At 37.8% G+C, this 25,516-nt stretch overlaps 2 protein-coding genes across 2 annotated transcripts in view; one reads left to right on the forward strand and one right to left on the reverse strand.

Annotated features, from left to right (window-relative positions):
• LOC135750550 (uncharacterized) overlaps positions 1-3,369 on the reverse strand; it is a 65,705-nt gene extending 62,336 nt beyond the window's left edge. Inside the window, exon 1 of the mRNA XM_073813683.1 lies at positions 3,227-3,369. The gene's annotated coding sequence lies outside the window, so the exon portion shown is untranslated. The remainder of the gene's footprint in view (positions 1-3,226) is intronic.
• Positions 1-25,516, forward strand: part of LOC135760676 (proton myo-inositol cotransporter) — a 78,896-nt gene that overhangs the window by 23,591 nt on the left and 29,789 nt on the right. The window contains exon 4 of the mRNA XM_065274758.2: positions 19,712-19,820. Coding sequence (XP_065130830.1) covers positions 19,712-19,820 — 109 coding nt within the window. The remainder of the gene's footprint in view (positions 1-19,711; positions 19,821-25,516) is intronic.

A 25,516-nucleotide genomic window follows, 5' to 3' on the forward strand; every position in this document is an offset into this window, starting at 1 on the left:
CATTTTGCAAGTCCCTTTGGATCAAAGTGTCTGTTAAATGTCTGAATGTAAAGGTAAAATATATTTACCAAACAGGATATGTAAAGAGTGTGTCTATTATGATAAGCCTTTGTATTTCGTCCTATCCATCATCCTGTTGTTTCACAGATATAAGGTTACTTGCATTTTATGAATTGCATTTCGCATTTCCTGCTTTTTGTGGCCCAGTCGGAACAGATTAGAACTGGTATCTGGCCCAGGCCATGTCTCTGTGATACCAATGGCCCTTGGGACATCATGAAAGTGACACCTAGGTCAAAATCCCAACAAAACAAAGTCACGCTTTCATCTCTCAAATGTGTAAGGTCAGTAGACATGGGCTTCATGAACATGAAAGCCAGTGACCATTGCCAATGCGACAAAGTTGTGTAGCGTTTGAGGACAAATATGGAAATTAGTGGCAGACAGCGAAGCTCGTGTGATGCAATATAACTCAATCCAGCCGTTGACTGTGAACTATCTATTTCTTAAATAAACATATTTTAAGATCTTAAAGCTCACATAACACACGCTGTTTCTGCATTTCTGATGTTAATCTGAAGTACCTATAGGATAGTATTACATCCTTCATATATCTCTGAAGAGTCTTTAGTTTAATCAGATTTAAAAAAGAAAGATTAGCTTTAGCGAATACGTACGAAAAAATGCTGCTACCCCGGATAATAAATATATATATCCATTGTTTCCATAAGGCTGGCTTTCTTCTCCTTACATCCAAAAACACACTTCTTCTTTGGTGCCATTGTTGAGTTTTGAAATTAAACAAAGCTGTCGCGTGATGTGATGTTTGTAAGTTTTAGCGTCTTTCGCTGATTGACGGGTGGGCGGGGTTTTCCGGGGGAAGTGCCCATAAAAATATAAAAGATTTTTTTATAGAAACCCCTAAAATGTCAGCTCGTAATCGAAAAACTTTCGGAAGCTTGTACGAACCCTGGCTAAGTGCATTCGTCACAGAAATACTCTGTAACACGCCTAACTGCTTTTTTGACAATTTGCCTACATTTAGCATTAGGAAACACCTCTATAACTGTGTTAATAAGTCAGAATCGGGTGTGCCTCATAAGCCTTGAAAAGTGAAGCCTCTGGCTCTTTGATCGCCCCCTGGTGGCTGGCTGCAGTACAAGTCATAAACCCTGCCCTCTCCATTCAAACGAATGGGACTCTGCTCTAAATAAAAAAATTATTTACACTTCCAATAAAAGTTTCCGATAGATGGTTTTGGTCCTTTCAAGTAGTTTTTATCACGCTGGTATATGTTCAAGTCTTCATTATAGTGGTAAGGTTCATTTTAGCATGCAATTTGATGCAATAGAAATGGGGCGTGACGTTATGATTGGCGTGGTTGAATTGGCCGCGCGGGCGTTTGGGCGGAAGTTTGATACCGCGGCTCCGCCTCTGGCTCCACAGACGATTCCTTCTGCGCATGCCTTGGCTCCAAACTGACAATTTTACGTAACATGGCGGCGACCGTGGTCTGACATTTTTGGCTTCAATTCATTACAATGGTGGGAGGCGACGTCGCGTCGTCCATCTTTTTTTACAGTCTATGGTCAGAATGCATGAAATACCCCTTTAAGGGAAAATATTAACTCTTTCAACACCATTGACGAGTTAACTCGTCAATAAGAAGAAAGCGCTTCGCTGCCAATGTTGAGTTTTTCCGGCAATCCCTATTTCTGCTATTATCCACCAGGTGGCGCTCTTACCCAACTTATAAAACCCAGAAGCAACCACTTAGGGCAAACAGTAACAACTCTGTGTATGTTTTGATGATCGCTCTGCATCTGATCACTATTAAAAGTCTTACACAAAAACGCAATTATCTCAGCTTTCTGCTCAAAATTTTGTAATTTTGAAGAAACCGACCTATATCTGAGAGGTGATAAAAAGAGAAAAAATAAAGGTAGGATGAAACTTTTTTTGTTTGAAAGCAAATGCTCTGTTCTTTCATTTGATATATTTTGTGTGTTTGTAGATTTAAAGAAGGACATTTTCTGGAAGGCATTAAACTTTTGTGAAAATCATAAGAAATGCTGGTACTGGCTGGCAACATTTTTCAAAAACGCTGGTGGTGAAAGAGTTAAAGTAAACAGTAATGGAAGGAACCAAGAATCACTATACACAAGTAACGGAACAAATAAAAACTGAACAAAGCTGAAGAAGATACAATTGAATAAATTTGCTATACATTAATTAATTGACCAGTCTGGGACATGCATCTTTTTGTGTCCAGGGGCATTATTTAATTAACCCTCTGGGGTCTTTGGCTGATTTTGCATCCTTGAGCAGTTTTGACCGGCAATGACATTTGTGCTTTTTCAGTTGCTTAAAAACATAATAATGGCAAAAGTCTCATAACACTGTGTTAACACTATATAGTATATCCTATATAGAATCAGCTGTGTCTGGCTTTCTCTCAAGGTTTTTTTTCCCTCCAGACAAAAAGAGCCAGGAGGGTTTTTCTCCTAGTTGTTTTTTCAACCCCTAGGGAGTCATGGCTTAGACATTGGCTTAACTTAGCACGCTCTTCTATACGTTACATTATTACTACGCTCACTAGTACGGTTTAATCTTTGCCGCTATATTCTGCCGCTTATGTGGTCCATCAGTTTTCTGTGTTTTCTCCTGCATCTAATGTAAAGCAGCTTAGAAACAATTAACAATTGTGAAAAGCGCTGTATAAATAAAACTGAATTGAACTGAACACTGTGCTACAATGTTATGTGAGCAACACGTACAATTCTTAAACTTTTTCTTTATCCTGGTAAAAAGATTATAATATATTTTACAGTGCTCCTGTAGCTCAAATGGTAGAGCATTCTTGTTATTAACACAAATGTCATGGCTTCGATTTGAAAACACCTACCGAAAAATGTACCCTGGTTGGTTGGCTAACAGTGTCTGCAAAATGTTTGGAATCAAGCTTAACAAAAAAGCATGCTGAGTAATCACCCTTATATAACTGGTTATACAACCTGGATATACTGTTATAGACCAACATAAAACAGCATGAAAACTTGTAAACTGGTGTTTTCAGGAGGGTAGTTTAAGAAATGAATCAGACTGAGTATTGTACAACTGTAATGTGCAGCCATAGCTTAAGTTAATGGATAAGTACAATAAGCATCCTACCGTAATATCCAGTAAACTAATAAGCAAATAAGTAGAAATAAGTTATTAAACTTACATAAGGCAGTTTCTAATGTAGATTGGTTCTTGTCTGACAACAGAAATAACATAACAAGTACATTCTATTGTGAAATTAAATGAATTTATCAAAATATACAGTGTAAATATGACAAACAAGAAGTTTGCCAGTTGCCGTCATACAGTACTTTTTTCTGAACTGCTGATGTCTTTTTTGGGTTTTTAAAACAGGAAGTTGTCTGCAAAAAAAAAAAAAAATGGAACAAAGGGTTTTCTTCAAATGACTTTCTGTGTACTAAGGGCTTGGCATAGAGCAATTATCGTTTCTGCTTTTTGAATAGTAAAACTAATAAGACATTTTGACATAAACAAAATTTGAAACGAGCAACGGAGATGATAATTAGTCTCAAGTAATTATTCAGTAGTCATAGGCTTTTTGTTCCACACAAATAATTATTCTGGTACAGAATGTGATCGAATTGTATTGTAATACATAACTGTGCTTATTTACAGAAGTGTTTCCATTATTTGCAATCATGCAATATTGTCCTACTGTGTATACAATGCGTGTTGTTCTGATCACGTTTATCATGTTGTTTTTGTTGATTTTTCCTGATGTGGCACTAATAGAACAGGAAGCAATAGATTTGTAGAGGATCAAGGGAGATGTAATGAGAAATCATCTGTGAAAATGAGGTGACACTGTTAAACATGCCATCTGTGATCGCACCGACTGTGGCAGCTAAAACTAAAACATCACAAAGAGAAACAGACTGATGGGGATGAAATGACAAGAAAATATACAATGTATTACCTGTTTTTATTGCTTCTGAAATTCAATTATTTTGATTTGTAACGACAGATGCTACAGTATCTTATGCTGCATCTGAAATCGCCTACTTCCATAACATGGTCCTTATCACACATCCGGCGCAATGCACGACGCAAGTGTTTCTTGCTAGTTTGAGCCCGGCGCAGTTATTATTATTATTCATATCCAGCGTCACGTGGTTTACATAGCAAATGCATTTGTGCCCGTTTTTGTGCCCATGGTTGTGTTGGCTTGAAAACGAGGTGTGTTCAGGCGCATTGTTGGTGTGTTGCTATTTTGTGGCCATTTAGCAACTAAAACCTGCTCTAAAGTCAATGGGATTGTTTTTGTCGCGTTAGTAATATGCGCCTATAAATGAGACGACAATGCGCGTTTGCTTATTACAAGTACATATATGGATACGCAGCAGCACACATTTTTTTATATATAAAAAAATTAAAGGATTAAAATGTAAAAGATTATTATTGCATCTCTTGGACATAAATGAGGACCGGTTATGAGACATTAAAAGGTGTAAAGAGCTGCTTCACCTCTACCCTTGAATGTTTTACTTTAAACAAATACAAATATTGCATCTATTCTATGTTTTTTTATGCTACCCCATGGATTTAATCTATATGATGACTTGTGTATGTGGAGATGGTGAAATTATGAATTTTTTAGTAATGCTTTTAAAAACACTCAAGGCGCTGTCCGAGTGCTGAAACATTTCGGCTCTCCACACGTTTGTAAATTCTTTATCTCCTGTTTGTTACAAATAAAGTATTTTAGAGTACAAACCTTTTCTGGCATATTTGTAAATTACTTTTTGAGATTACACTTATCATGTAGGCTATATAGTACATGTACAGCAATTAAAAGCCTGCAATTAAAATACTTTTTTAAGAGAACCAAATACAATACTTAAATACAAATAAAAATAACATAATATTTGAAAACATTAATCTTAAACTCATGGTCTTCTTCCTCTGCTTAGTTTTTCAGTTTACAAATTCCACAATCTAAATATAGGAAATCAGCATGGGACGAGCGTAACTGTCTTTTAATTGGTTTATTTCACATTACGCACAAAACACACCCATTATTCATTACAAGAATATAACTCTTTTAGACTGTGCACTAGGCGCACAAATCATTTTTCCCATTGTTAAACTAGCAAAAGTGTATTCAGACATTCCCTTAAAGACTGTGCACCGTGCACTTTAGACCATGCGCTTAGATTGTTAAAATGCACTCTCAGAAATAAAGGTACAAAAGTTGTCACTGGGACAGTACCCTTTCAAAAAGGTACAGCTTTGTACCCAAAGAGTGCATATATTAGTTCTTCAAAGGTACATATTGGCAGTTCAAAGAAACATATTTGTACCTAAATGGTACATATTAGGACATTTTTTAAAGGGTACTGCCCCAGTGACAGCCTTGTACCTTTATTTTTTACCGTGTAGGGGCCAAGGTCTGTTTACACACACAGAGCTACTGAACTGGGGTGCGTTTCCCAAAAGCATCGTTAGCCAACGAACATCGTAAGTTCCATCATTACTAACATCGTTAGAAGCATCGTTCCTTGTTAATATCATATGTAGACTTACGTTGATCATGCTTTTGAACAAAATAAGTAACACAACTTGTGTTGTTTCTATAATAACACAGAGATGGGTGGATTCTGGGACAAAGCATTAAGGGCGCACACACACTATCCAAACCAATCCGCGCTCAGGCGCGTTTGACCCCCAAAGCCTGGTTTGTTTGACTAGTGTGATCGCTCTTTTCCGCGCCCGGGCGCAGATTGGTTAATCGCGCCGCGGCCGGGTTGCAGAGGTGGGCCCGAGCGCGGTTCACTTGGGCTCAGGCGCGGAAGGCTGTGGTGTGAGCGCAATCGCACCTGAGCGCGATTCAAAAGGTGAAGACGTCAGTTGCGCGACCACTCACGTTCATCTGCCTCATTAAAAACCTTTTGATGCGAGCAGCGGAGTTACGTGAATGTCCGAGCTGCACACGTGACAGATCAACTAAGCAATATGATGACATGTGAGACGGCTGTCTGTAATCGCGCACCAAACGACTCCGAATAAAAAACACAGACTTATCATTACGGTGGGTTCCAGTGTTAAGAGAGAGCTTTACTTCCTGCTTTTTTCAAAACAATCGCATCTTAATGACGAAAGCGCGCCCGGACTCGGATCTATAAAAAGTACAGTGCGAGTGCGTGCACCTGGGGGAGTAGGGAGGGGTGACAATCGCGCTGGGGCATGGTTTGGTTTGGATCATGTGAGTGCACCCTTTGTGAGTTGTCCCAGAATCAACACTAATGTGTTGTTTTTAACACATTCGTTCTAAGAGTGTGGCATTTAGTTGTGTTGTGTTCACTATTTTGAAATGTGATTACATACAGTACCATTAAGCTAAGTTTTATAGTCCATGTTCTTGGGTTTCGTTTAATGATTCTTCAGGTCAAAAATAACACTTTAATCACTTTTTATACATGTCTGGTTATGTGTTGTGTAGATTTCTAACACATTTATTTTGTGCATGTGTTTTTGTTCTGTTGAATTGTATGATTGTATCATAGAGCGAGACTTTGAAAATAACCAGTATTATCCTTTGATGAAAGCATAATGTCAGAAGATTGGTGCTCTGGCTTTTAGTGTAATAATGAGGCAGAATAGCATTAGAATGTAATGATGCATTTAGTAGTTCTGTGATGTTTGCCATGCTACAGTATGTCCATTCAATTATTAACTCTTAAAGTACAATGGTCCTGGTTAAAATATATGGCCAATCTATTCACTTTTAGTTTATTTGTTTATTTCTTAACACCATTTTACATATAGTTAATCCACACTGACACAGGGCAACATGCAAATTCAACACAGGAAGACCTCCCAACCCAGCCGAGGGTTGAACCAGGGACCTTTTTGCTTCCCACTGAGCCACTGTGTCACCCAAATCTATTCACTGAAAAAAGTGAAAATTTAAAAATTTAAAAGTCTTTACTGACTTGTAACAATATTTTGTATTTGGCTCAGTTAATGTAAATGTACGTAACAGATTGTTGCCAAAAGTGATAACTGGCAGTTGTGGTAATTTAAAACCTGTGATTTTTTATAGTGTTACCTTGCTTTGTCTGCAGGCAGCCACATTATTATTTTTATGGATCCTTCTTTAAAAGACTTGTGCTTGGACAACCTTTATAGTGCAGTTTTCCCAAATGAGCCTTTAATAATGACTACAGTGACTACACAGACAATCTTTAGCAAGCAAGTACCGTCACACTGATAATATCTTGACAGATGGGATATGTTCCTCATTGCTAATTCTGCCATTTTGGTGACATTTATGAGGGATTGTGGGAAGCTGATAAAACGCACTTGAACAATGTCAAACGAATCTTGAATAATTTGTGCTTTTTTAAAACCGTGTTCAGCAAGAGAGCTCTGGATTTTTATGCATTTTTCTTTATTAGATTTATTATTGGAGAGTTAATATAGAAAATTAATACAGATGGTTTCATAAACAAGCGGCTTTTTTCTGGTAGACTTCCACATAGAATAAATAACAACAGAGTCTTTAACAGTAGTTTATTTCTAATAATAAGGGAAATAAATGACTAGTAAATGACCTTTGTTTATATATCATATCTAACCCGTGTTAACTATTACACTGATCTAATGTTACTTAATGTATAAAATGTTAGCTACAGGTCCATGATTTTTTGCCTTGATGCCAAACCTCGTGATCCACGCTTGTCGTCTCCCCTCGTCTTAAGCAAACCAAACATTTTATTTTCGACAAGGTATTTGTTTCAGAGATCAGTTTAGACACTAGCTAGACCCATAAATAAATACTGACAGGAAGTTAATTGCGTAATCACGACAATGCGTCTGATGAAACCGTCTTTACAGTTTGATATAAAGATAAAGTATGTGCTGATATTACAGACCTGTGAATGTGTATAGCTAGTCTGGATTTAATAATAAATGCTATTGATTAGGTACAGTAGATAAACTTACCTTTTATTTGTAAAATTAATGAAATATTCTTCAGGGGAAGAAAACGGCCCCAGAATTGCATTTAAAGAGACCATAAAATGAATGAATGAATTTAATATTCCCTGTGTTGACAATTTTGCTTTTTTAAACAAAAAGTATAGAACAACACAGCATTTTTCATTTTTAAAGTAATTTTTATAAATCCAATAATTGCATCAGTATTGGAGTTGCCACATGTTCCCTCGTTTTAAAACCCATTTGTCTCCCTTGGTTACAACCATGCATGTGGGAGGTTACACTTGCTTTGGCCAAAATGCTGGACTCAGGTTCAAGGGGTTCATGGTTTAGCTGGATAACAGACAGTCCCCTTTGGCAGGTACAGTTCCTATTATAAAGGCAAAATCATATTTCACCAATGAGGACATAAATCTAGCCTTGTACTATCAATTAGTATTGCTAATAACATACATTAGACCTTTCTATCAGAACCAGCCTTCACTTTTTCAGCCATTTCAGCTACAATGGCTCATCTTTTGGATTGGACCACACAGGCCAACCTTCGCTTCCCACGTGCATCAATGAGCCTTGGCCACCCATGACCCTGTCGAGTAAAGGGACATTTTAATTATTATTTTTTAATGTAAAAATGTTAATTGTAGTTTGATTTTCACTTGATGATACAAGATAGTAAGCTCCTTTGCAGCCTATTGCTTTAGCAGTCTTCGTAGGCAGCTACTATCTAAGGGCCGTTTACTTGACACAGTTTTCAACTGAAAACTACAAAACTACCTGAAAATGTAAGCTATTGAAAACAGGTTGAAAACAGACATCGTATGACATTGCTAACTACTGGCCTGATATGTGTAATACAGCATTTTAGTTGTTTTTACGTATCTTTAAAAACAATAATCCTTTCAACAACCACAATCCTTTGAAAGCGCCTTTTTATGAAGGGCCTATCTTAAAGATTATATTATTGGGTGGCCTCTCCTTTATCTTTACTCTTTAAGAACAGATGGTGAATGTGGAGTAAAACAGGAAATAGAAAGAACCTCTCTTGCAGAATTTTTCTCAGCATATTAATATTAAATGAAAGTCCGAGCACAGCAGTTAGCTCCATTATAATCCAGGGTGCTGTGGCTGACAGCTAACCTCTTTGGAATTTTACATAAAAAAGCCTTGATACTACGTAATTACAGAGAAAATATTTTCAGGGCTACATGGATTATATTTAACAGTTAAGCTTAATTGGGGATATGTGTAGAATTTTTTTACCGTTGTAATCAGTATTTTTTATAAAAAATAATAAAATGACTCCATATGAGGTTTCTTGATTGTGAAGATGATAAATAATTGACGTGGAAGCTTGAATAGGGATATAATCTAAATGACATTGGATATCTTTTGGCGAATGGGTCTTTTGGTGAACGCACCTGTTTGTCTGAATCTGAATCTGTTTGTCTGAATCATCAAGCAGTACTTTTTAAACACTCCCTCCATCTGCCATTCATCAGACAGTTATATGTGACTTGAAAACCATGGAATTACATATCATTTACCTTCACTATTTCTTGCTGGTTGGAAAATCTTGCAAACCTAAAGACATTTCTTTTTGGGAATACTTGACAGTTAAAAAGAGAGAGAGAGAGAGAACAGATACATCTGAATTAGTTTCCTAGCTCTGTTGGTCATAAATTAGTTTATTGTGTTCCGTATAGTTCAGTTCAGGGAGGCCAATATGTTCTATCAACATTTCATTTGACATTTTCATTATTCTTTGCTAAATTGTGTTCATTAACCTGTCGAGTGATAGGTACTTGTTCTTAAATCCATAAGTAACTAAAGCCCTATTTGGACTGGATTAGTTTACAGGGGGACCTCAGACAAAATCAATCGAATTGCCATGTCTGTGTTTATTTCTCACGACCTCCGTAGAAATTCTAGAGCAATTTACCTACTGTTTTTTGCCGAACTTAGACGTCCTCTGAGCAATTAAATCCCATCCGGATGCGAATGTCCGTGTTTACCAGCAATATCTTTAAAAAACGCGGTTCTTTTCGTGTTTTGGCTAACATGATTGGCCGTAAGGTCTTACTAACATATATTGTACTTCCTGCGTCCCATTCATTCAGAAATGGATGTGCATTCTATGAAATAAAATAATCAAATTAAGACGAGACAAATCTCATACACTGTAAAGACTGGCCACTGTCAGAATCAGGGAAGATTAATTGTTATTAATCATGATTTCTTCTTTTCTTTGGGCTTATTATAAGCAGCCAGTTATATAAAACACTTTGTAAAAAGATTTGTATAAAGCATTTTTTATTTGTTAAAATTATTTACATGTTCTGTAATAATTTAACATTTTAAGCAAAATATCAAACAATACAAACACGTGTGTCCCATGCACGTAATCTTCTGCAAACACATGAAAAAGACAGACGTTGTTTGGAAAACTAATCCCGTCCGAATAGTGCTTAAGTAAAGAATTGTCTTTTCCAAACTTCACTTAACTAACACATATCTGATCATGTTTATAAAGATTTACTGTATATCTGTCATTGTTATTGTCTTAACGGTTCCCTTTCTGTATTTTATTTCTTTGCTTTTCAATGCTTTCTGATTTTGCCCAGTAGAAATATAACACTGTGTATTGTAAGCAAGGACAGCACTCACAGTTTACTTAAAACCTAGTATTTAATCACCAACAATGGAGGTTTCGGGCTAAACGCCTTTCTTCAGCGTTTAATGGTTTTAAGTGAACTGTGAGTGCTGTCCTTCCTTACAATACACAATATCACCATACATGAGGGATTCAGCACTCAGTTCAAGCTATATAAGCCAAAAGCTTCTAAAGTAGTATGTTGTTTCTGTAAAATCATCATAACAATAGTTTTGGTTATAAACTAATTTATTTTGCTTAGATATGCATTTATAAATGTGTTATAAATGTATTTAAAATTCCAGCTTTGTACTGTTTTTGGCCTTCAAACTGGCCTCCAAACTGCAAACGCAGCGTCTGATTGTGAGAGAAACCTATTGCATGTTTTTATGCAGAGTTCGGTCCGGTTATTCCTCAGTGACAGCGCCTCATTTGATTACTGCTCCAAATTCAGATTCATGAATTGCATTTAACAAGACTGTGCAGAAGAACGGAGCTTTTAACGAGGCGCTTAACTTCATCCGTCCAGACGTACAATCCGTACTTCCAAACAAAGCTGGCTAAACATCTTGTGTGTGTTTTTAATTGAATCACTGCATGGTAACTAAGGAAGTACTGGGAGTCATTGAGGAAATTATATGACACATCTCTAGCCAGTGCTCCATTATATACAGTAAAGAACCCACGTTTTCTGGTCCCTATTTTCATATAGATATATATTTATTTTTTTAATAATGTCGTACGAAGAACAGATATCTGATACAATATTTCTGATCAGTTTAATATTTCTCGCATTTTAAGTTTTGCTAATATCCCATTGTTTAAATGGAGAGGGTGGTGTTTATGACCTATACTGCAGCCAGCCACCAGGGGGCGATAGAAATGTTTTAGCTTTACTTTTCAGGACATGTAGCATACCTGGTTAGCACATTAGTTGCTAAACTAATTTTACGGGTGGAATTGAGAGCCCACCCCCAAGTTTCCATAATATTTTGGTATCTAGAGGTCCTAATTATAGATATAACTTTTGGTTAATATGTAGATATATCTCCCATAAATGTATGCCTAAGGCCATGTGTTCAACAAAAGCGTTTTTGTGAGGTGAGTGTATTGTTTTAATTGTTTACAAACTAAGTCCTGTGTTTGTTTGTTTTTTGTGACACATGCTATGTTACTTTTTACTCACCCATCCAATCACATTGGAGGAGGGGCGGTACAAATACCACTCCAACCAACCTTTGCATTTTACAACTACTGGTAAACAGAATAGAGGTAATTATCTGAAAAAAAAATTATGATAAAAAATGTATACCTTGTAATGCACTGTCAGTCACTTTGGATAAAAGCGTCTGCCAAATGTGTAAATGTAATTTGTTAACATTTCTTTGTTCTGGTGAATGCAAATGAAGATATTTTGAAAAAGGTCTGGGGCACAATTCACTTCTATAAAATGGAATAATATGGAAGTCAATGGTACCCCAGATCTTCTTGGTTACAAATGTTTTTCCAAATATTTTCCTTTGTATTCAGCAGAACAAAGAAATTAAAACAGGTTTGGAATAACTTAAGGGTGAGTAAATTATGACAGAATTGTATTTTTCAGTGAGTTATCTCTTTAAGATTTTAACTAAATTAAGAGCATGATTTGAGGTAGGAGAAGAGCCGGTGCCAGACCGTAACTAACAGGGGGGCATGCGCCTTCCAACAAAGAGCACGCAATTAGCAACAATAACTTGCAAATATAAGGCATTAAAACAACAAATACAGGGCAAGCACACACTCATACAACTGGTACAGTCTGTCAGCTCATTTCCCGTATAAAGTGCAAAAGACCACAAACTAATCAGTATTACCATAATCACATCACAATGCTGTTAATGGTCTTTAGCCACACTTCACATTTAGGCTTAGGTAAATTAAAACAACGCTAACTTACCTTTAAAAAAGCTAAAGCGGCGTGTGCGAACATTTAAACTTCCTTAAAACAGTGTCCTGTAAATTTGAAAATTCCGCCTTGACCTCTAATCTCCGAGTTTAAGCCAGTCTGTGTTTGCATGAAGTCAGTTGAAGAAGGCGGTGCTGGTTCGTTCTAAATGTTCTAATTTTACACGATCCATAAAATGCCGCGAAAAAACACGTTGCTAGCATCAAGTCACATTTAATATGCTAAAGACACATGAAACGCCACAATACAACCAATCAGAGAAAAACTGGTCTATTTTAATTTAAAAAACCTATATCAACTATATTTTCCTTATTTGATTACATTAAAAGCCATGAAACATTCAATGTTTAATTCATTTTACTTATTCTTGATATATATTAAATTAATAAAAAACTGTGTAGGGGGGCACAACAACCTGTTTGGGGGGCACGGCCCGCGAATGCCCCCCCCCCCCTTGACGCCGGCCCTGGGTAGGAGGTATGACTCCGAAGTTTTTATGAATCAAAGTAGTTTGTGAAGAGGCAGGATCCTCCATTGATTCAATTATTTAGTGTAGAAATGTCTTTAATCAAACAAGCAACCACAAAAAGAGGGATTCGGTTTCTCTAATGGAAAAACTTATGTAGTGTAACCATAATAAATGTGATACCACATGACAGTGCCATCTGGGCAATAATATGGCTAAATAATGATACACAGAAACTTTAACAAACAGAATATCATAGAAACATATGGGTGGGCTATTATGGCTAGTAAGCAACCATCTGGCCAGCAAGAAACCAGCCTAAAACACTTAACATTGTAACACTCAGAACGACTGCATCATAACCACCCACAAAAGTGTAGCAAAATTGGGGCAAGTTTTGCAGGACATTAAAAAGGATGACATCTATTCTCCTTTCGTGGTTAAATTAACATTTTTTACCATTCTTAAAGTGCTCTGATTCTATGCTAAACCGAGATCCTCTCTTGATCTCCATGGAAACCACTCGGCCAGATACCTTTTCTCTTTTCACTTAATATCAAAGTTAGACACATTAACTGAGGCAGTAAAATGTTAGAAGTGTTGTGACGGGTGACTAACCTAGTTTAAGTATAGCTCACTTAAACCATTTTATTCAACGAAAAGGTAAATACCTCTGGATCCTTATGGAATCCACAATTACAGTACAGTGCATTCACAGCAATAATTCTAGCCAGAAAACCACCTTTAATGTAAATATGCTGAAACCAAGAGTGTGCACAGTTGCACAGGGTAACTACAGTTAATTTTACATATCAGTGACTGTTATGTGATCTTCTTACAGTAAAGAAAATACAAGTGGTAGATGCCTTAATGCAAAGCAACTTGCAATCAAGCTAAATATTTTATGTGTGTTCCCTGGGGATCAAACCCACAACCTTTTACACTGCTAACACAGTGCTATACCAGTTGAGCTACAAGAAGACAAGAATTTGGTCTTAGGAATACAACTTAGCAGGCATGACTCATTTTTTAAATGCAATTTTGAATTGATTTAAATCAATGTTTTACATTGGGGACATTGTAAATCTACATAATATTGGTGGACTAGTCAACAACTAACTGATCCAAGGGAAGCCTTTATAGGCTGGTTTATGCATTAACGCTGTAAAATATTTATATATATATATTCGAATCTCAAAACTGAAAATGGAATGTCAACCCACGGAAAGAATATTCAAATATTCTGGTCCAGCCCTACAAATATGGGAAAAATTTCTTCTGAGAGAAACCGAGCGAAAAAACTACAACCACATGTAAACAGACCCTTTTCTGTTTCCCAGCGGCGGAGTGATATATCAGCGAGCAATGAGTCTTCCAAGAGAAGTCAATGGAAATTTACAAAATGCCAAATAAAACACGACAGAAACTGTATTTCGCTATACAACTTGTTTTTAATCATCAACGAACACCACGCACCACTCGGTGAGTAGCACAATTTTGAAAATGAACGTTAAGTGTTGTTTTAATGACATGTTTGTGCATGGCCATTGACTTCCATTCTGAAGCAGTCAAGAGACGCTTCTAAACGAGTCAAAAACTCAAGACACGACCCATTGTCAAAATTTATGTGTCCATCACTGTAGTTCATCCAAAACAAACCAGAAATGAGACCCAAAGTGTTAAATACCGGAATTATCCTTTAACTAATTACTAATTTCGAGCATACAATTTTATGGGGCATTTACATAAAACAATTTGTGTATTCAAAAATCATATCCTCCGGAAGTCGCATTGGTCGACCGCATACGTCATCGAGGTTCTCACATTTCAGTAAAAAAAAAAATGATGATTTATTTCTCTTAAGACATACAATCACTATAGTTTTATTTTTATCTTGAAAAGTAATGGTTGCTATTTTGAAATAGAACCTGAAATATTAAACCTCGATGAGACATGAAGTCAACCAATGCGACTTCCGGAGTTTAATAAATTAGCCCATCTACCAGCAGCAGGCAATACCAATGGCACAACCACCGGCACCGTACAGTATAGACAGTCACCAGCTGACCAAGTAATCTGTGAATAAACCGGTAATCACTGGGGTTGCCTATAAACAAGCAACCCCCATTGACAACAAAAATCCCTGCCAGCCATATCTGGATTGATTTAAAAACAGCAGACAGATCGATGTGCTAACTACTTTGGAACCACAAAGAGCCAGTCAGCTCCATTCATCAATCTCGAAAAAAGCATGTGTGCAGACTGGCTACAAGTTACTTACAACTCGACCACGTCTGTATTTCAGTGGAAGATAAAACAAAACAATGATATTTTTGGTGGTTTATATAAAAACACCATGGCAACAAAGAAACAATGAGAAATTTGCTATTAGCCAGTCTGACATCTCTTTCATTTACTCCTGTCCAAGAATCAGGTGAACTGGTTGCCAGGCATCCCCATTTTAAATGGTTAAGTTCATCCGGCCCCACCACAGAGATCCACCCTGGCAGCTTGGTAGTTATCAGAGAGTGCCCTGGGCGAATGGTTGCTATGGATGCCAGACGTACCCAGGAGTACGGTCTCGCTATTGCTTTCTCTCGCTTTTTCTTTCATTTTCTCTCATCCTGCCATCTACAAGCTTTGTTTCTATAAGACCTCAGCTAGGCTCTGAAAAAATGCTACGCACAAAGAAAGTCCTCATTATCATGCACTATAATTATATTCAGAGAAACAAATGCATAAAAATAAAGAGCTCTTCAATCCTTTAAACTTGTTTAGTGTTTTGCATTCGGGTTAAATGTTGCATAAGGGTGTAATTACATTCTAAACATTCAGGTGCTGCAGACATTTGCTATGTTAAGTAGGCCAAGGATAATACCTGGAGAAATTACTTTATTTGTATTCAACATAAATGAGAGATGCTGGGCTGACACAGGATCATCTGGAGGTATGCATTCTGCCATACTAATCTTTAAAGTTTCTTTGTACTCAATAATTTTATCATTTAAAAGCATCATAATAGCATATATAAAAGTTTTACCTGTCACAGTCATTTCTTCATGCTTTAAAACAGCTTGAATGTAACTTTACACCCTTGCTTCATTTAGTATACATGGATCTATGAATATGCAAATTAGTCCCCGCCTCTACTCAGTGGCACAGCTCGGACCATATACACTATAAATGAATATGCTAATAGATATATACATAGATAGATTCTACATTTGATCTGTGCGTTCGCAGCACTTTAATATTTTAGCATTGACGGTAACAGGTTACATTTACAGTACATTTAGTCATTTAGCAGACGCTTTTGTCCGAAGCGACTTACAAATGAGGTAAACAATAGAAGCAATTATAGCAACACAAGAACAGCAATAGGTTACAGCACTCAGACTCTAGGTGTTGGAAACCAAGGCGATTTTAAACCACTGGAATAAGAAAATACTCAGCAATGGTGTTAAATGATGACTTTGTCCATTGCTTGTCTTAAAACATATCAGTGATTCTTGGGAATTTAGATAAAACAGGTTTAAGTTTTGAAAAAAAAAAATTTGTTAACTTACAAAATCTAAAGGTTTATCATTATAGACCAAGGTCTTGGCTGTTCAGTAATTTACTGGTGCAACCTCCCTTGTTCGTATTTTTTTCATAAAATAGGCGTTTTTCCAGTTATTACTCATACAAAGTTTACTTTAAGCCTAAATAGAAAAAGTAATGATTTTTTATTTAATAAACATATTTTTGTATTAATAGAGACTATTAATTTAATAACTCAACAGCACTGATGAAGAAACATATTGTAAGCATATTCATTTAAAACAAATAAAACTACGTCTGACGGTGGTGACATTGGCCTCATTATTCCAAAATGTATACCAGGGCTTCTTGCTTAAACTTTATGTAAATATTTGGTCCAAAAAATAACAATCCTGAGCACTGTGATGAACAAATATCAAATCATAACTTCGGTGGTCACGGTGGTGACATCTGACGGTGGTGACAAAAACCTAATATAGATTTAAAAAATAATGAGTTCTTCACATTAGCCATCTTGTTTCCTCTCTGTTGCTAGCTACTTCAGACCTCTTCTTAAAAATGATACATTTATTTCATAATTTAATCTTATATTTTTTTAATTGTGTTGACATGTTATGGTTGTCACAGTAGCAGTGTCCAAAAATATGAAAAGTTTAAGAGAAAATAGCAAACATACAGGAGCATGAGTGATCTTGAAGCATGCAGTAGAGCTGAAGGTTTGAAAATGGAGTCCTCAGGAATGCAGTTTTTATAAATATCTGACGGTGGTGGTGAATATGTGGGACACATCTTGAGCAATCACAAAATAATAGTAAATATTGTTCAAAACTCACTGTTTGTAGTTTTTAATACATATTACAATGTACTCTTTCATGTGGTAAATATGTTATTCAATTCAATTATTACTTTTGGCTTTTTTAATCAAGTTGAAATGATTATCTCTTAACCGAGGACAGCTGATTTTGTAGGCAATGGGCCAGCATATAATCATTTAATTAATAAAAAATAAAAATAAACCTATAAAAGAACCTTACATATGTGCAAAGGACCCCCTGATTATAACATTGATTCTTTTTCTTCATGAAAATGTTATTAATTTCCAACAGAATTAGCACTTTTCTTAGTGGGACTTTTCTTATGTTTTTGCCAAAGTTTCAAGAATCAGTTATATTAAAAACACCATAGACATATAAACAACAATAAAAATCTGATTTTCCCCACAGTGAGATCTTAAGCTTTAATTTAAACCATATATTGTATGTGAATGTTTTACTCTGGTACTGCAAAAGCAATGTGATCTGTTGATAGTGCCTTAAGCAATAATATTGAGCTGTGATGTCAGTAGACCAAAAATGTTACAAAATATTTTCAGCGTCTATCAATAGAAAAACATGCAACTAGATATCTATAAGGGGGCTTGGAAACCACCCTACTTTTAGCTGATATTTTTCAAAGTTAATGTTAAAATATGCAGCTTACACATGTTGTCTTGCATTAAAAGCGCATTTTTGATACAGAATATAATTATAGGGCTTACAGCATCTCATTGCAAAAAGAAGATGTGAAGGTTTGCATTTTTAAAATGTTTGAAGATTACCCAGCAAGGTCAGTATGAGCTAATTAATATTTATGAACTTCACCATAGAGTCAATTTGCAGTCAGATCACACTAATGAGACCCAGTTGACTTGACCTATTTCCAATATAATAAACAATCCATAAGTAACATCAGCTGTGATTTATTTCTACTCATCATTTGACCAAACTGTAAAAAATTAAGACATTTAAGAATAATTACGTTTTGACAAAACACATATGTGTATACGCATTAGCAAAACAAAGGTCATGGGTTTGATCCCAGGGAACACACACATTGATAAAATGTATATACTAAATGCAATAAAAAGCATCTAAGGATAAAAGCATTTGCCAAATGCATAAATGTAAATGTACATGTGCAGCATACACTAATAGAAATTTAGTATCCGATAACACAGAGAGACATACTGTACAGTAGCTGTCTGTTCATTCGCATTACAATTCCAATTTCCTTACTAGAGTTTATTTTTTACACCAATTAAAATAAAATAAAAAAATGTCAACATTTCCTACCGTTTAAGTAAATGTATTGAGTAAATGGTATATTATTGAGATGTGAGGGTTTGCTTTTGTAGTCTTTTGAAAGGAGGGAACTATATGTTCCCAGAAGGACAGTGACATTTAGCTGGTATGAAGTGCAAAGGTGTCAGTGATGCAGTGAACAAAAGCATATTGTTTGGGAATGGCATCAAGTGGCCAATAGGGAAAAAAGCTTCAAATGGTAATGTCAGAAAGAAGAAGGACAGTAAAATGGGAGTCCAATTTGGTCGTCAGTTACTGTATATCTGGTCATACAATACAAGTGGGGCCTGTCCACACATACAAGTTTTTTTTTTTAATCTTACCTTTTTCTATGCAATTTGGCCATTTGTCTACACACAAACGCAGTATCAGGTGACTAAAACCGAACTTTAATGAAAACTCCTGCCAGGGTGAAGATTTTTTGTTGTTGTACACTATCACTTTCATAGAGAAATGTTGTCATGTCTTCTATAGTAGTAATATACGTAAATAGTAATATACATTTTTGGCATAAAATATGTTGATGATTTATGCATGACCACTAACACCAGAAAATAACAAGAAATTCCTATCATATCATCATCATTGAAGTGCACTTGAAATTTAGAAGAAGAAGAAGAGGCAGACCATGATAGCACATACATTGCCTATGTTTATTTGATGTCCATGTTATCTTGGAAGATGACATTTTTGTGCTCTTTTAACTGCAAACTATGTCATATTTGCACATAGCAATAATAGAAATAATAATAAATTGTAATGATTGTAATGCATCAGTGAATCCCCCTTCACATCACCACTATATTAGATTCATATGTACACAATATTTAAAAGTAGATCCCTCCCACGTGCTTAACAAACATCTTGGTGATGTGTATACTTGTGGCAGAGAATTTTTCTAATAGGAATGTATGTTGTTGATGATACAGGTCTGCTGTTTTGACGCAAATGTGTGTTTGTGCATACAGGGGGCCCGGTGATCTGGCGCATGTTGACCTACCCTCCAGCACGCCGTGCTCTCATCGTGGGCTGTGGACTTCAGATGTTCCAGCAGCTTTCCGGCATCAACACGGTCATGTAAGCCTAAGCCAATTTAAACTTACTCAGGAGCACCTAGAAACTCAGTTCAACAGGGCCAGTTAAATGACTTGTCCTTTTGAAGTGATCATACAGTATATACAGTCAGATTTTTTTTTTAAAACATTATCCCTAGCTGTCACTGGAGCTGTACCTTTTCAAAAGTACACGCTGCACCTAAAGAGTTCATATTAGTCCCTTAGAAGTACACACTGGTACCAAAGAGTGCATATTAGTACCTCAAAGGTACATATTGTTACCAAAAATATTTGTACCTACATTAGCACCTTTTGAAAGGGTGCTGCCCAGTGACAGCTTGGGACCACTTTTCGAACATTTATTTCTGACATTGTACTACACTTTAAAACTATAGTGTTAAAGAAACTGTAATTTTTATGGAATTTTACTGTTTTATTTGACAGATTTTTCATGTTATTTTAAATACAGTTAAATTGGTAAAATTATAGAAATACACTGCAAATTTACATATCCCCGGTAAAATGAAAAAACACCAAAAAAAATGGAAGAACTCTTTGGATTACGTAAAATTACTGTAATTTAACGCTGGTTTCACACAGCAAGCATGAGCAGCAAGTAGCTGTGCATGTTTTTTCATCGCCCATGTTAACAAGTTACGCTGGATTTCCACCAACTGCGGAGCGGCTGCAGATCGGCTCCGCTGCGTTACGGCTCCGCACTCCGCCGTCCACCAATACCCACCAGTTCCATATTTGTTGCAGAGCGACTGCGTGCTGAAGTGACAAGGACCCATGAGATCTCGCAAATTCACTTGATGATCTCTAGTTCTGTCTCCGCCCATTATGACGTTAAATTATGACGTTTTGCTGGACCAGCCCAGATCATGACACAAGAGGTGTGTTCAAGATCATCCGGCGCTGCGCAGACCGATCGGTGAGGTTTGCCGCTTGCAGTCGAGGGAGGAACTAAAGACAGAGCCGTCAAGCCGGACACCTGCTGCTTGCCGTAGTGACGTGTGCGCCGTGTTTCCTTGTTTTTAATCGCAAATGAAGTGAATTAGATGCTGAATTTGATAAAAACAAACCTTTTAATAAAAAGTTTAATAAAGGTGTCCGGCATCCGTCAAAAATAGAAGCTCTACGTATTTGTTCCGGAAAGCTGCGGATGGCCGGAGATGTGACGGATTCGGAACGCAGTCAGTGGAAATACACACATTGACTTGAATGAAAAACTGATTGACTCCGCCGCCGTTCCACAGCCGTTCCGCAGCCGTTCCGCAGTCGGTGGAAATCCAGTGTTAAAGCATGCACACCGCACTCGTGAGCAGCGCGTACTCGCAAGGCAGGCGTGCTGCTGAAGCAGCAGTGCTGCGATTGTTTCGGCGTCGGCTCAATGTTTGCTGCGCTGCTCACGCTCAATTAAAGTGGTATTGTTTATGGTTTAAAAATGGTCGTGGATTGATGCAAAAAGTTTAATTTTACCATAAAATCATGAATTTGATGCCAAGTGTGTTTCAAACAGTCATGACAGCCAGAAGACTGCGCTGTCATTCACTTTTTGCCCAGCACTAAATGAGTCCTCATCTATCTTAATAATCTTAAGGAGAAATGGATACATCTATAAATCTAAAGCTTATGCTTAAACTGTTCAAGGGAAACACGATTGACCTCTTCATGCTGTCAATCACTGAATTAATTTTTTATTTTATCGTAAAACTTAAGAGAAACATATTTAATAATGTGCCATGGGCTTTTTATGTCTATAGTTGTGTATTGTGTCTATATCTGACATTGCACGGACCAGAACAGCACGAAAACAATGTGGATTAAACAAATCACAGTTATACTGACTGTCAAAAAGCATCTTGGAGAGGTTTTGCTCATAAATGCATGTTAAATAAAGTAATGTGAACTTGAGATTTTTATTCTGTTATTAAACTGCACAGTATGCGCTGCTCATGCTTGCGGTGTAAAACCGGCGTAAGGTTTTTTAGGCACCCCAGTTATTTACAGGAATGTTTTTTCAGTGTAAGTGATTTAAAGTCAAAATGACATAAGCAGTGCCATAACTTTATAATAAACAATTTTAATGCTTAAAATGGACAGGCTGTTATGTGAATCATCTCTGTTTTTAATATCTTCGTATCACCGTAGGTACTAAAAATGGAAGAGTTACTGATAAAGTACATAAATGTCGTTTTTTTATTATAGTTTCAATAAGGGGGCCTGGATAAAATATTGTTTAAATTGCTATCTACAAATCCAGAAAAAAACTTGCCATAATATGACCCAGGTACAAGCCACAAAAATAGATTTTTATGTGTGAGCGATTTCTGTCTCTTTTAAACCTGACCTGATTCGAATTCAGTAGAGATTTATTTAATCTTTACAGATGTGATTGTGCCTATAAATCTCATATCAGGCAACCTTTAAAAAAGCCTAAAATGCAGTTTCCTTTTGCGTGATCAGTTTTCTTTTTGCTTCTTATGAGCTGAACTACTTTTCAAGCATCATAAACAATCTCAGAATGTGTGCTGTTGCTAGGCAACCCCTCATGACAAAATAAGGAGTGTTTATTGGAGAAAGAGGGGAAAATTGTGTGTATGTGTGTTGACTTTTCTCAGCTGTCATTTTGGAAGATGACAGGTCTTGACAGATGGGTCCTAAAATGACATACTCAATCAATCAAACACCTTCACTTTAATCCTTCTGTCGCTGTCAGTCAATCTGCTCAGACTAGATACTGTATGGTTAGTGACTATAACAGTTCAAGTTGACAGATATACACACCAAAAGTGTAACACGCTTAAAAGTGCCAGGCCATTACAACCTTCACAAATAAAGTGTGAACAAGTTTACCGCAATTTGCATTTCTCAGTAGTTCCGGTTCTGTCAGATGTCAATCCCCTGTACACAGGAAGCCTTGTCGTGGGATATGTTGTCTGTCAGGTTTAACCTCTAGAAGAAGGATTTGTCAATACTGCTCATGGAGAAAAGGTCTTGTGCGATTTTATGCCAGTTGGAAATATTGATTTGGTTTAGACAGGCATGTAGCCAAATCTTAATCAACTCTGAATCAAGCCAGTTTGTTTTGTTTTCTGTCTGGTAAGTAAAAATGTTACCTTAGCACCATGCTTTGGCAACACAGGACAATGGTGGTCTTGTATAGTGACCTAATAAGCCTCTGTGAAGAGCGCATGTGATGTTGATAGATTCAGGCCAAAATATGATTAATGTTGAAATAATGTTACTGCCTACCTGTATCTTTTGGAACAAAATTAGCAGATGAAAACAATGATGAATACATTCAATGCTGAAAATGTGACAAATGCAATCTTGGTAAATTTGTTTCTATATCACATAATTAAAATATAATAAATATAACTGAAAAATAACTTAATGAGTTTGAAATTTGTGTGGGGGGACCAAATGTGAATGCCAGGTTTCTTATGCCATTAACTGTATTGATGTCATCAATAATACAGGCGTTATAAAAACAGATGTTTTTTTTTTTTCACAAAATGCAATAAATCCAAGTTCCCTTTCAATACGGTTCACTTCGCATTGCGTCAGTTAGCTGACGCTATGGGGGGGGAAACTCCTGTTTACTCCGTGACTGAAGCCTATTGGTTAACGTCTGTACAAAGTACAGACCAATGACGTTTGAACCCGCGCGCGGGAGGAACGCGTCCCTATATAAGCGCGGTTCAATCGTCAGCAGCTCATTATTTTCTCCTTCAGCGCGAACCTCTCGCTGCTCCGAAGAAAAGAAGAAGCCTTACCTCGCCGTTGACAAAAGCCCTGCAGCGGAGTCCAGGCCTAGCGTCTTCCCCTGCCGTTTTCCGGCTGAGAACCGAAGATAGCAGAGTCCAGGCCTAGCGTCTTCCCCTGCCGCTTTCCGGCCGAGAACCGAAGATAGCCTTCGCTTGCCGTGGTACGAGCCCTGTGCAGCGGACACGCCTGACGAGGTCTCCCCTGCGGCCGCCCGGTAAGATCAATATTTTTAATATAAAGCTATACGCTAAAAGAGCAGGCGCTGTTGTAATAGCGTCCAGCACAGCGGCTCGGTGAGCCTCTCTGCTATGAATTTCCTCCGAGCGCGTTACCGGTCTGGCACCTCCCACGCCGGGACCGCGCTTATGCTTTGGTTGTCTTATCCATGTTTCGTGCTCCCCCTGCTGTTCCTCTCTCGCCGGGATGAACACACGGCGAGCCATGAGACTAGATGGATGCATAGACAAGCACACACGGACTAACCCCCCCTGTGTTCTGTCACACCGCAACCGTTCATGCTTACAGAGTCCCTTCGCTCCTCTCAAATTCAGTGGCGAGATCTCTGGCACATATATTAATCCCCCGAGTGCATCGGGTGATACCGTCACGACGCATGGCTGTTCTGTCTGTGTTGCTGCTCCCCTCTGCCGTTCCTCTCTTGTTGAGATGAACAAGCGGGGAACCGTAGACCTGGATAGATGCATACGACAAGCAAACACGGGCGGTCTGCTCCTGTCTCTGTCATAGCACAGCCACTCGTGCTCCACGCTCGCGGAGTCCCTCGCTCCTTTCCCCACAGTGGTGAGGTCTCTTAACGGCTTAGCTAGCACGCGGTATTACGGCTCGCTGCCTCTAAATGCAGCTGTCCAGTGTTCAACGATTACAGAGCTTCATGCCCCTCCCCTCTGGAGCGGCGCGATCTCATTCGTCTGCTCGATAGGGCCGATTCGCCGCTATTGGAGCACCAAGAACACTCATTATAAGAGAGCTTCATGCCCCTCCCCTCCTGGAGCGGCACGATCTCATTCGTCTGCTCGATAAGGCGGACACGCCTCTATTGGAGCGCTAAAACACTTATTATAGAGCTTTACTGGCCTGAGCCGATCTCACTTCAGATAGCTCATTTTTCGTCTGCCTGGTAATTTCTCTCTGGTTTAGACGGAATCAGAGGCAGAACGAATTTGTTTATAATATACTGAGGCCCGAATACCTCCCTTTATTCAGTCCCGTCCTATATCAGTGCGCTGAATATTGGTACATTCTTATATATATACCCGGTTTTTCTGCCCTTTTAATAAACGGCAAAACCGCGGGCCTCACGGCAGACTTCCTCTCTGCGATGGGTTCAGTCTGACATTAAACCACCTAGACATACTGCTCTGCTCCGTGAGCCGTTCGGTCACCGTCACTACTGAGGCTTGTGCACCTGAACGGCTGAGCTCTGGTCTCCGCAGCACAGCTGCATCAACAGAGAACGAAACTGTCTGGGAGAAAAGGGGTTATGTCGCGCCTCGGCTGGACTGCCCTGTAATGTTTTCTGTGTGCTGTTTATCCAAACATACTGTGTAATACTGTCGGTTATGCGACCTCACTATAGTGGCGAACGGTATTTAATTCCTCTAAAAAGAGTAATTTCCGTGCTTACTATACTGTGTATTGACACCCACGGTTGTACGGTGTCTCTAAACACTTTATCGCCTTACTGACAAGCAATCAGTAATACGCACACACGGTCCGCTGTCCATAATTCTATCGACGCTAGCCGAAAAGACCCCGGTTTGGCCATATACTGTGTATTGACACCCCACGACTGTACGGTGTCTCTAACACCTTTCTGCCAAATTCGCTCGCAGCCCACCTCAGTTTCTCTGCTACGATGCTGATGGCGCAAACGAGCACGGTCTTACGGCTGTTATTCTCTCTTCCTAGAGGAAGGACAGCCTC

This window comes from Paramisgurnus dabryanus, chromosome 1, assembly GCF_030506205.2.
Source record: "Paramisgurnus dabryanus chromosome 1, PD_genome_1.1, whole genome shotgun sequence".
NCBI classification, from domain to species: Eukaryota; Metazoa; Chordata; class Actinopteri; order Cypriniformes; family Cobitidae; genus Paramisgurnus; species Paramisgurnus dabryanus.